Genomic DNA, 12,962 nt, shown 5'->3' with positions numbered 1-12,962 from the left:
TTTTTTAGACCGAGTCTCACTCTTTTGTTGGGTTAGAGTGCAGTGGTGCAATCTGGCTTTTTGCAACCTCCACCATGAGGGTTCAAGTGATTCTCCTGCCTCAGCCTCTTGAGTAGCTGGGATTACAGGCACCCACCATCATCCCAGGCTAAGCTTTTATTTTTTTATTTTTGTAGAGACGGGGTTTCACCATGTTGGGCAGGCTGGTCTTGAACTCCTGACCTCTCAGGTGATCTGCCTGCCTCAGCCTCCCAAAGTGTTGGGATTACAGGCATAAGCCACCGCACCCGGCCATATTTTTCTGTTCTACTGGATATATTTCCATTTCACTAGCAGTAGAATGTGCATTTCTGATAATCTGAAATTTTTCAAAGGTGTCCTGACCACCATATTTATTTATTTTTATTTTATTTTAGAGACGGGGTCTTTCCCCCTCACCCAGGCTGGACTGCAGTGGTGATCTTGGCTGATCACTGCAACCTCCACCTCCCCGGTTCAAGGGATTCTCCTGCCTCAGCCTCCCAAGTAGCTGGGAATACAGGCGAGTACTACCACGCCTGCCTAATTTTTGTATTTTTAGTGAATGGTTTTCATCAGGTTGACCAGGCTGCTCTCAAACTCCTGCCCTCAAGTGATCTGCCAGCCTCAGCCTCCCAAAGTGTTGAGATTACAGTCATGAGCCACAGCACCCAGTCCTGACCACCATATTTAAAATTGCAATCCCATTCCCCTTCTCTTGCACTCCCTGTTCCTGATTTTTCTCCAAATCCTTTCTCAAGATCTGACATATGGATTTTACTTGTTTACTGTTTGTCTCCCTTCACTACAATGTTTCACAAGAGCAGGAATTTTTGTCTGTATACCTAACTTCTACTGCATTGTAAGGACTCAGGAAGTATTTGCTAGATGAATGATTAAATGAATAGCCAGGAGAAATTGTATCCTTTAAAATTTAAAAAGACAAAAGACATAGTTCTCCATTCCCACCTCCAGTTTATTATTTCTTATTTAAACATGTAAGATAGTTACATCCCAGGAAAAAGGGCAAGTATTTTCTCTTACAACAAAGTAAGGACTACCTTTTCTAGATCTTTTATACAAAAATGGAGTAAATGAAGAGGCTGAACTCAAACACTTTGCATTTTTCTGTTATATTAGAAACACAAACTAAATGTGAATATGTTAAATGAATACATTCTATACTTTGTCATACCTGCACTTAAAAAAAAGATTCCATTTTCCTGAAAATTTTTAGATATATCATGCAAACAGATACTCTTATAGGAATGTTTTGAGATCATTCTGTGCTACTGAACAGGAATAAATAATATAAATAACCATCACTTTCACAAAACACTCCTCCCCCTAGCAAAAATCTCAAAAGTGCTCACAAAAAATTTTACAAGTCTTACAAGGCACACAAAAAACTTAAACGTGGTTTCAACCAATTTTTTTTTTCAAATATCCAAGATAGTAGATACTAATTCCTAAAGAATCAGATTACTATTCTTTTACCCTCTCCTCCCAACTCCATCCTTCCCCCTCCCCTCGACACTGTTTTATCCCAGGAAGCAAAAATAAGAAAAGTACTTCAATCACAAATAAACTATTTCTGAAAAGAAAATATTTTCACATCAAGAAATGACCAATCTTAGGTCAAATGGAAGCAATGAGCTATCATACTCACCAGTGGAAAAAGATCCACTATTTAGAAAAATTCTATCTCCAATGGAGTACTTAAGCAACAAAGTTCATAAAGACACAAACCTGTCCTCTCTTGCTTTCCCCTCTTCTGTTCTCAGGAAGAATTAAATGTAAAATCATGAAATTTTAGACCTGGAAATGATCTTTCAAATGACCAAGATCAAAGTTATTTCACACATAAAGTTAAAAAGTTCAAGGAGAAGAGACCAGCACAATGTCACTAACTAGTAACATCGGGTTATGAAGTTGGTTTTTTTAATCAAAGGAGACCTGCATACTTCAAAGTCTCTACGAGTTAAAATTCAATAGAGAATGTCTTTCCCACAAAAATATCAAAAAAAGGTTAACATTTATAGTAATGAACATGTGATTCATCACAAAATTTTTGTAAGTGGTACAAAGTATATTACATTTTAAAATATAGAAGGGCTTCAATAGAAATTACAGTAGAAATTCTACATAAAGCTAAGTTAAGTATAGGAGGACTAGAATAGCTTGAAAGTAAGAAGCATCTAGTCAGGCTTCTTTACCAAAAGCACTTCCTGTGTTTCAGAGAATATTATTTGCCCTGCAATATATTTTAATCTTTGTTAAAACAATTTTTAAAATTTTTATATTATGTGTAGACAGGAATATTAGAGAACTCTGGCTCAAAACACCATCTCAAATATGACTCTCACTAAAATAATCATAGTCATGGTTTTCCTTTTGGCACATTTTTGGAAATATAAAACTTTAGGGATGGTTAAGATTTTTATCAACACATAGTGAATGGAAATTGCATTAATGTAAATGAAAAAATACAACCCCTTTTAAAACTGCTCTTCTGGTGACAATTAGAATATATATTGCCAATTCAAAATTGAAAATGACATGAATGAACCTCAAAGTCATTAAGCTGGGTGAAAAAGCATCTCAAAAGTGAACAAACTATAAGATTCTATTTATATGATGGTCCAGAAAAGGCAAAATAATAGTGATAGAGAACTGTCACCAGGACTAGAGCTAGAAGAAGCTGACTACAAAGGGACAGCATGAGAGACCTGTTGGGAGTGAAGAAACTGTTGTGTACCCTGATTGCTGTAGTGGTGCCCAAATCTTCGTGTTAAAATTCACAGAACTATATGCCAAGAAGAAATTTCCATGGACGTCATGTTAAATAAAAAATACAATAGAGAGGAACTTTTAAAACAGAACAGATATCTTTGGTAATGGTAGAATTTCTCATTTTTCACAGCTTCATGCCAATTATATAATTTTACTGGCCCCAAAATTACTAAATCCAATTGTATTAAATAAAATCCAGAAACTTGGGCCCAATTAATCATTTCTTAAATATGTATACTAATAAGGCATGGAAATGAAAGTATTTTAAGGAATATTAACATATTATTAAAAAATTCTGCTATTCCCAAGTGAATCTGAATTACTTTATACATTTTAAAATGAAAAGTATCTTGGTGTTTAGTCTGGAATCCAACAGCTGGTAAAAAGTTAAAAAAAAATTTTAGCCCCATTTGTTCTAAAGTGACTAGTAACAGATGATAGTGTTTTTACCTTTATTTTCTCTTCTTGTTATCCTTTCATTAAAGTTATTATATGATTGGATTTTACACTTAAATCAATTACCTAGAGACTCCAAATCAGAATCTGCAAGTACTGCTGGATCCTTTGTCGCTAGAATCAACAATATATAAGAGAGGAACATTATTTCTCTAGGGATTCTACTGAGACTTATATGTAATATATGAGATGAGATAGAATCCCATCAGCTTTACTGTGCCTCCCATAACTTTGGAACTGTTAGAAGTTCAGAAAGAATGATTATGTGTAAGCAGACCAGATATAAGAAACTAAGATTGGGGGGATGAAGCATTATAAATGCTGCATCTCTACAGAAAGACTTGCCTAATAAAATAATACAAACTACATATAACAAGTCTGTGATCATGATTATAGTAGACTTTGTCTTTTGAGATCAGGCCTAGATAGTTTGTCACCACTGCTTCTGCCATGGACAGAGGTTAAATGCTTTTTGAGAGCGGACTTGTGCTTGAAATCCATATCACAGCAGTGGCATTTGTATGGCCGATCCCCACTGTGTATGTTCAAGTGGTCCTGAAGTGTGCTTTTAGCAGTAAATGTCTTCAAGCACACAGTACACTGAAAGGGCCTTATGCCCATGTGTCCTCGAATGTGTCGATTGAGATTTTTCTTCTGTGTAAATGTTTTCCCACACTGTAAGCATAAAAATAGTTTATGCATTTTAAGGTGGCGCAGATAGTTTTCAACATGAAGAAAACCTCGAGGACACCTGGGGCACTGGTGCCTCAGTGAATAACCTTCTTCCAGATTCTGAATCTCACTCACTGTACCATAACTTCCTTCGTTATTCTCACAAAATAAGCCCTGACCTTGATTCCCAGGAATTTCAGCCACTCTGCTCTCAACTGTAGAATTGATCAATGAATGCTGAGTTTCAGAGAAATACATGCTTGCTTTTGAAGAGGTACAAGGCTGTGAAAACTGCCCATTTTCGACACCAGGTGTACTGATGGATTCTACTTGAAGGATACAAATTTCACTGTCTTTAAAACTTATGTCTACTGGAGACAGCTCTGGTGACTTCATTTCCTTTCTCTCTGATGTCAGACTCTCTACTGTAGATTGTAAAGCATTGTTTTCCTCTTCTTTAACATGGAAATCTATGTTTACAGGACTATCTTCTGAAATTTCAATTATCTCACAGTCTTTATCAGAATTTTCATCTTCATTCTTAACATCAGGATCAGAAGACTGACATAGGTCGGTGTGTTGGTTGTTGTTTTTCATAGAAAGATCAATTTCCAGATACTTTGACAAAGCTTCTGTGCACTTTTCCACAATGTGAACCATCTGAAGGTAACTGGCAGCAGTCAAATATTTCAAAAGCTCTTTCCTTTTAACTTCAAGTGCTCCAGTATAGCAAGACAGCAACAATTTTCTGCCAACTTCTGCACTCTGCAAGATGGTGATTCTGACATGTTTTGACTGTGTGAGTAAAAACTGATCTCTCATAAAAGTGGAGCAAGCAGCCAAAATCACCTTGTGCCCCTGGAACTCAGTGTCATTAATGTAAATTGACACATCACAAAATAAATTCTGCTGTCTCAGAAGATTCATTTTCTGCAAGACTACATCTCCTTGCTGTTCAAACTGGAAATGCAGAACATCAGACTCAGCAGCCATGATCACAGTCTAAGCAAAATAAAACACAAACATTGATGTAAGGATAGGGAATGCTTTCCCATGCTGTAATAGTGAAAGCAAACCAAAAAACCCAAACTTGAATTAGGAAAAAGGAGACTCAAAGTGTAATCTTGGTTCTATGAACCCTTATGCCACCATCTCAAAACCCAGAACTTTATAATTCACTTCTCTATGATCTCATAGCACATTTTTCATAACTTTATTACAACATTTATTACACCGAATTGGTAGTGAACAGTTTCTAGCTTGCTGCTCTTTTTTTTTTAAGCCCCATTTTTTCTAAGTGACTAGTAATAGATGATAGTGTTTTTACCAACAGACCAAGTCTTGCTCTGTTTGCCCAGGCTAAAGTGCAGTGGCGCAATCTCAGCTCCCTGCAACCTCTGCCTCCTGAGTTCAAGCAATTCTCGGCCTCAACCTCTCGAGTAGCTGGGATTATAGGCACGTGCTACCACGCCCGGCTAAATTTTTTTGTGTTTTTAGTAGAGACGGGGTTTCACTATCTTGGCCAGGCTAGTCTTGAACTCCTGACCTCATGATCCAATCATCTCAGCCTCCCAAAGTGCTCTGATTACAGGTGTGAGCCACCGCCCCTGGCCTCTAGCTTGCTTCTTTAGCTACATGTGTGCCCTGTAGTCAAGAACAGTCTGTCAATTTTGAATATCCAGTAATAAGCACCGTGATCACCACAAGGTGATTTAACATAACATCCCCAATTAGAAACTTTAATGTAATCTCCAAACTTCCTGCTCCCCACCACTACAACAGGTCCTCATTCGGGTTCACCTGGACAACTGCATTATCTTCCAACAGGTCTCCTTTATATCACACTCTCCTATATGCCAGATTATCCTCCTGAGTGCCACCAGAATTAACATCCCTTGTTTTGTTTTGTTTTGTTTTTTAATTCCATTTTCTGCTTTAAGGCTTCCAACACTCTTATCTCCAGGACAGACCAAACTTCTTAGGAAAGAATACAAAACCCATCACGATTTGGCCCTAAACTTACATCTTTATGGCTTTATCACTTTCTATCCTCTTTTCATACTCGAACCTCGTTCAATACTAAATTTTTCCATCAGTGCCCAGACAAAAAGACACGAATACACATCTCTTACGTTCGCGTTTCCAGTTCCTTTTTCTAGCTAGTGATTAGGCTCCTTTAAGCCCTAATCAAGTAAAACTAATATGACTCCACCTCCCGTTTCCACCTGAGTCAGTTGCTCACTGAGCGCAGCGAGATGGTGCCTGATTCATCTGTGTTTCTGTACCGAGCACAGGGGCCCACATAGAGCAGAAGGAGCTCAGGGAATATCTGCTGAACTGAAACTGGATCCCAGGTGGCCTGGAAGAGCTCAGCACACAGGTATTCCCGAGCCAAGCCTGCGAAGGGCCAAGGTCCTGTCGGCCAGTGGTTGCAGCACCAGATTAGCCACTCCGGGGCCGAGCCCACCTGGCCTCCTCCTCCTTCACTTCCTCCTCTTCCTCAGGCACCCCTCACCTGAGGAATCTCCTTTGCACTCACCGACTCAGAAAACTAGAGTCTAGGGTTCCGCGGCAGCGTCTGCCCAGGCCGGAAGATGGACTTAGCCAGGAAGGAAACACATCCGGTGCCAACCAGCTTTATTCTTTACTGGGGCCCTCTAGGCGCCCCGGAAGGACATTCTGAGGCGGTCTCCTTTACTCACTTCCCCCGCTCCCCAGCTCTTGGAATGACAGAAAGGCACCTGAACGCCGGCGAGCCGCATCTCTCAAGTCCCAGTTTCGGCTCTCGAGCTGTACCTTTTTTTTTTTTTTTTTTTTGAGACGGAGTTTTGCTCATGGCCCAGGCTGGAGTGCAATGGCGCGGTCTCGGCTCAGGGCAACCTCCGCCACCAGGGTTCAAGTGATTCTCGCCCCTCACTCAGCCTCCCAAGTAGCTGGGATTACAGGCGCGCGCCACTACGCCCGACTAATTTTTGTATTTTTAGTAGAGACGGGGTTTCACCATGTTAGCCAAGCTGGTCTCGAGCTCCGACCTCAAGTGTTCCGCCGGCCTCGACCTCCCCAAGTGCTGGGATTACAGGCGTGAACCACCGCGCCCGGCCCGAGACGTTTCCTTTTGTGAGTCCTCCGAAACATCGGAAATGGAGACGGGGTGTGAGGTTTGGTTATGGCACGTCTGTCAGAGTAACCAGACCTTTTATGGATTATTCTGGGTCGATTTCTCTCCTTATTGGGGCTCCCTACAACTTGAAAGGTGGCAGAGGACAGACTGTCATAAGGATCTGTATTCGAGATTGCCTAGCTAATGTCCCATCAGGAGCTGGCGCCAACCTCTGGATCTAGCTTCACACTTAAAACCGCTCCTCCCTCCCAAAACTTTTGGCCCAGCTGTTTCCTCTGACGTGTGCTAGCCTTTTCCCTCATCTTTAAAACTCATTTATAAATCTCATCATCCCTGAAGCCATCCTGAACTGCCCTGAGATAGTTGGTTCCCACCTGGGAAGCTGTAATCCCTTTGACTGCTTTCATTTTTGCACTTAACACACCTGTATTAACTTGTGCCTCATCTAGGCAGAGGTATTTAGGACAGTAGCTTACTCATCTTTTTTTCTCGAAGTCTAGCACTTAGTAGACATCAAGTATTTGTGCTGAATGAAGGTATGTGTGAACCAATTCTTAAAGGCAGTTGCTCTGCTCCTTCAGCCAACAGGTTCTCATGGAAGTCATTGACTCTAGTAACAAAGTTCTGGTTAATTCATATTTTCTTCTGAAGGCAAGCTCAGCATGCTTGATTAATATGTATTTTTAAGACTATGCATAAAAAGGCATTCCTGTATTCAAAGTAAAGCAATTTAAAAAGAATACGAGGGAAGACAGAAAACAAACCACTCACACTAGAGCTTTAATCGTCACACTTTTATTAAGGATACTTCCCCATAATAAGTGAAGAGGTAGTTCATAGTATGTCTAACATACAACAGATTTAGAACAGCTATTCATGAGCTGAAATAAAATGTTCTGGGTTGTTTAGGACAATATTTTAGAAATAGTGACACTGGTCACCTTCCATTTATAGATCTGCTAATAAAGAAACTTAAACAAATTAAAACCATATCTGATTTACCTAAGAGCCACTTCAATTTGGAGTTTATCTTTAATATTAAATAATAAATAAATGTGACAGAGTAATTTTTAAAAAAAAATCAAACTATGGTAGAGAGTCATCTCCTTTTTAGTTCTCCTGGGGATCCATAAAATACAAATGCTGAATGATAAAGGTTTTAAAAATCTTCCTCCTTTAGAGAAATATGACTAGTTTTTAAAGTCATCTTCCTCTATAAAATGTACTGGATATCAGTAACTTGACTTCTTTGCAATATAGTCTAACAAACACGTATAAGCAAAGAAGGAGGAAAGTCAAGTTCCACAAAAATTAGAAAAATGTCTCACAGAAACAGAACACCTCTCCAGCCAAAAAATGGAGGAGACTGTAAATCACTTCAGTGGTTTGCATTTTCAAAAGGTGAGAACTAAATGTTTTACTGACACAAAACCACAAAGTTGTTGATTTTAACTGATGGAATACAGCAAGGCAGCTTTATTATTCCTAGTATAAAAGCAAATTGAGACCTTGTTTCACTAAGACCACATGAGACTATAAGCTCCATGAGGGCAGGAACTACATCAATCTTACCTTCATTATCCTCAGTATCTAGTATAGTGTTTGGCAACAGTAAGTGCTTAACTAATGTTTCTTGAACAACTGAATGAACTCAGAAATAGTCTCCAACCAAAGAGACCTATCTTATTTGAACCTGTGCCTTTTAGCCTTCAAATCAGTAACAAAAACAGGACATGAATGTAAGCAAAGGAAGCGTTCCATCTTGAAATTTCCCTGTAAAGAAATGATGTTGACAGAAAATACCAAAAATGCTGTTTGGATGACAGGGTAGAGTCTCACTATTGCATAGAATTGGTACTCTTTGGCTGGATCATGTAAAAAATCACAATGCTAGGAAGCATCATTAGACCCTATAACAAGTGATGTCAGGCATAAGGTACCTATTAGTCTTAGCACTCAACTGTATTATCATTTTAAGGATTTGAACAAAAGACAAAAATCGTATTTCAAATCTGACTTACAAGATGATAATTTATATGTGATAACAATGATACATGTACATGTATCAAGCATAACAATTTAAGATCCCCTCTATGTAAGTCTAATTTTTCAAATCTGCATGCACTCTCATAGCTCAAAAATAAAAACAGAAAAATCCTGATGGAAATTAACACCATTTTCCACACACAATCAATTTCACAATAGATCCTTCTCACATTATTCTTGCTTTTTCCCTCCCTAAACAACACCTAGCAAATCACTCACTTGGATGGGAAGAATATAATACTCATCTAACTAAAAAATAATTAATATAAATCCCTCTGCAATATTTTGTTGGCAAAATCCAGGTTGTTTCAGAAAGCCAACAAGGAGACACAAAGGGGAAACACAAACTAGGAGCTTTTTGCTAATGCAGTATTCTTTATGTACTAAATCTTTTAAAGCCAAGGGTTTAAAATACTAGCTCATATTTAGTTATACCTTGGCCAGTATTGGCCAGGCCACCTCTTCAGGCTTTGGATACCTCAACTTAAAATCAAAGAGGTGTAGTAAATGATCTCTTAAGATTCTCTAAGGACTCTACTAACACTATTACCTAAATCTAACTCATGGGTGAGAAACAAATAAGACTCAAAATTTTAGGTCTGAAGTACATGTGTTTTAGGAAAAAGTTGTTTGGTTTTTCCTTTTTGAAAATTAACTTTGTATTCATAATCTTATCAAAGGCAGCAAAGTGGGACAGTGTACCTTTAAGAGGAATGTCTGAATACAGAAATTTGATTGCCCCTTCTGTGTCCAACTTAACTTTTTTCATCCGTTTTAGAAATTAAGGTACAGGAGGAAATGAAAATTCAGAATTTTATGGTGCACAGGACAAAACTGATGGCCAAATTCACCTTTCTGATGGCTCAACTCTGAAACAAAATTCAGAGACTCGCAAATAGCCTCTTTTTAGAGAGCTCATTATACTTTAGCACATTTTTAGTGTGCCTGGAGAAGTCCCGATCTCAAAAGCATCAAGTTACACATTAATTATAAGCATCTGGCCTCTTATGGGACACGCTACCAGAGAAACCTCCCATTTAAGTGCTGTTGTATAAGTGTACTTCTATCCCTGTTGATTAGGCTTCTCATGTCCACCCCTAACTATCTGCCTGCAGGTGTTCCTGAAGAGAGGGTACTCTGGTGTATGTGAACAATTCAATGAGATGAAGTTGGGCTATGATACTGTTGAAAAGGGTACATAACAAACCAGCATACTTCTTTATAACCAGCCCTAAGACACGTACAAATGGTAGAAGCAGATTCGTTTATCAGACACGGAGGAATAATCAATAGGCAGCCATAAATTCTATCACATTTTCAGGTCAATAGCAATATCACCTTATATCTCAGCCTATTTTCTACCAAAGAAAGATTGTTCATTTCTCTTAGCATAGCAACTATTAGTGGAGAGTAGGTGACGTTATTAACTTGTTGGTACCTTCATAATGTGCCTAGTGAAAAGCCTAAAACAGTGTCAGTCTAAGACATAAGTCAATGTTAGGTAGACAAAAGGAATTATTCCTTGGGAAAGGAAAACAGACTTTACAAGATAAATTAAAACAGAAAATGGAAGAGGGCAAAAGTAAGGCAAATCCACTCCAAGTGGTAAGTTGCCTGGTCTATTAGTGCTTTGACTCACTCCCTACCACTTGCACAGAGGCTTTGGAGAAGTCAAACTAGCAAAATCACTCCTAAAAAGACTGAGACTATTGCCACATTCTCAGTCAGTTCAAGTTGTGAGCATGAAGCCCCTACTCAATTCACACAAGTACTATCATTTCTTAAGTTCAGAACAGCTTGGGCCAGTTTACCTGCATCCAGGACCTGTGTTGCATCGGGTTGTGGCTGACACCCTTTAGAGTCTGTGACTGTTGTACATGCAAAGGAATCAAAATCCACTGTGAGGTCTTGTACATTTCTCTCATTGGCATTATCAAAGCTGTTTTTGCCATGCAGCTGTTTAAGGTGTTTCCTCAAAACTGGTTTATGTGCAAAAACCATATCACAATAGTTACATTTATGGGGCTTATCTCCACTGTGAAGGTTAAGATGATCCTGTAAGGAACACTTCTGAGAAAAGGTTTTCCCACAGATTTTACACTGGAAAGGTTTAATTCCGGCATGCACACGCATGTGTCGATGAAGGTTGCCTTTCTGAGTAAAAGTCTTGCCGCAGAGTAGACACATAAAGAGTTTGTGCATTTTTAAATGGTTGGCATAGTTCTCCAGGTGACGAAACACCCTGGTACACTTTGGGCATTGGTGATGCCACTGTAGGCCTTTGTCTACACCTCGACTATTAGGGCCAAAGACATCTTTTGAGGCCATGATGATGTTATCATTGCCTGTATAAGAAAGGGCATAATTGTGGAGATGGTTTTGTTCTATTTCACTTACTCTGTTTTCCACAGTTGAATTTATCAGGGAGTGCTGGGGCTCTGATGAATGTAAAGCAGTGGGTTCAGAAGAAATAAACTGGTTCTGATCTTTTTTACTTCTAACCTCTGATACATCCCCAATAGATTCTACCTTAACAATCTGAATATCACTGTCCTCCATATCCATACTGTCTTCAGATGGATGAATACAAGGTGAGTCCTGCTTTGGGGAGCCTCTGGCATCTCCCTGCTGTTCGTTTGACTGGGGAGAAGCACTCTGTGGTTCACATCCCTCTTTACTATCCATTGGTTGTTTTGGCTTTATAAACTTCCACAGGGCCTGTGTGCACCGTTCTACAATGTGGCTCATCTGAAGAAAACTTGCAGCAGTCAAGTAATTTACCAGTTCCATCTCAGGGAATTCCAGCACACCACTATAGCAGGATAAGAGCAATTGTCTCCCCACTTCGGAACTCTGTAATATGGAGATTTTCACCTCTCTGGAATCATTCAGTAAAAACTGGTCTCTTAAGAAGGGAGAACCTGCAGCAAACACAATTTTATGCCCCTGTACCTCAATATCATCTATGAGAACTGTAACATCACAAAATTTATTCTCTTCTCTTAATTTGTTCATTTTTTGTAACATTGAATCTCCATAATTTTCAAACTTGAAGTGAAGGAGATCTGATCTTTCAGACATTTTGGCAGACCTAAAGAACAGAAATGTAAAAAGGTGGAATTTAAGGAAATTCAAACAATTAAGAAAGCTGGATTTACCTTCCAAAAACAAATCTGTGTTGTCATATCTGTTTTGCACATTATGCAATTGAAATTTTCCTTGAAAGAGGAAGCCACTATAACAAGTTTCAAAGGCTGTTAACAATTACTGCTTACCAACATCAAGTGCCAGTTGCACCTAAAGAGTGGACTTGTATTTGTGTAAATAGCTTGGCATTCATTCAACTTCCAAAGATACTTAATATAAGAATAGTGCTTGAGATAGTCCAAGAGTGTCTTTTAACTTCTCACATGAGAATTCTAAAGCAAACTAAAACATGCCCACACAAGTAAAGATGAAATAATTATCTTATTTTGTAAAAGGCTGTGAACCTGCTTCTTCTAAGACAAGAGCTATTGTCTTCCCACTTCCAGACTCTAATATGGAGATTTTCACCTCTCTGGAATCATTCAGTAAAAATTGGTCTCTTAAGAAGAGGGAACCAGGCTGGGCGTGGTGGCTCAAGCCTGTAATCCCAGCACTTTGGGAGGCCGAGGTGGGCAGATCACCAGGTCAAGAGATCGAGACCATCCTGGCCAACATTGTGAAACCCCATCTCTACTAAAAATACAAAAAAAATTAGCTGGGTGTGGTGGCGTGCGCCTGTAGTCCCAGCTACTTGGGAGGCTGAGGCAGGAGAATTGCTTGAACCTGGGAGGCGGAGGTTGCAGTGAGCCGAGATTGTGCCACTGCACTC

The 12,962-nt window shown here is 39.2% G+C and overlaps 2 protein-coding genes across 3 annotated transcripts in view; both read right to left on the bottom strand.

Annotated features, from left to right (window-relative positions):
• Window positions 1-976: 976 nt before the first annotated feature.
• On the bottom strand, window positions 977-6,583 carry ZBTB6 (zinc finger and BTB domain containing 6). Its single transcript, XM_017548382.2, has 2 exons — window positions 6,479-6,583; window positions 977-4,941 (listed from the first exon to the last, which is right to left on the bottom strand). The coding sequence occupies exon 2, from the start codon at window positions 4,930-4,932 to the stop codon at window positions 3,658-3,660; it is 1,275 nt and encodes a 424-aa protein (XP_017403871.1). The 5' UTR covers window positions 4,933-4,941; window positions 6,479-6,583; the 3' UTR covers window positions 977-3,657.
• Window positions 6,584-7,839: 1,256 nt separating this feature from the next.
• Window positions 7,840-12,962, bottom strand: part of ZBTB26 (zinc finger and BTB domain containing 26) — a 16,235-nt gene continuing 11,112 nt past the window's right edge. For both annotated transcript variants that reach the window (XM_017548371.1, XM_017548372.2), the window contains exon 2: window positions 7,840-12,197. In XM_017548371.1, the coding sequence (XP_017403860.1) occupies window positions 10,862-12,187 (1,326 nt within the window). In that variant the 5' untranslated portion in view covers window positions 12,188-12,197 and the 3' untranslated portion in view covers window positions 7,840-10,861. The remainder of the gene's footprint in view (window positions 12,198-12,962) is intronic.

Source organism: Cebus imitator, unplaced genomic scaffold (assembly GCF_001604975.1).
Source record: "Cebus imitator isolate Cc_AM_T3 unplaced genomic scaffold, Cebus_imitator-1.0 Scaffold206, whole genome shotgun sequence".
Taxonomy (NCBI): Eukaryota; Metazoa; Chordata; class Mammalia; order Primates; family Cebidae; genus Cebus; species Cebus imitator.
This window is presented reverse-complemented; position numbering and strand designations above follow the sequence as displayed.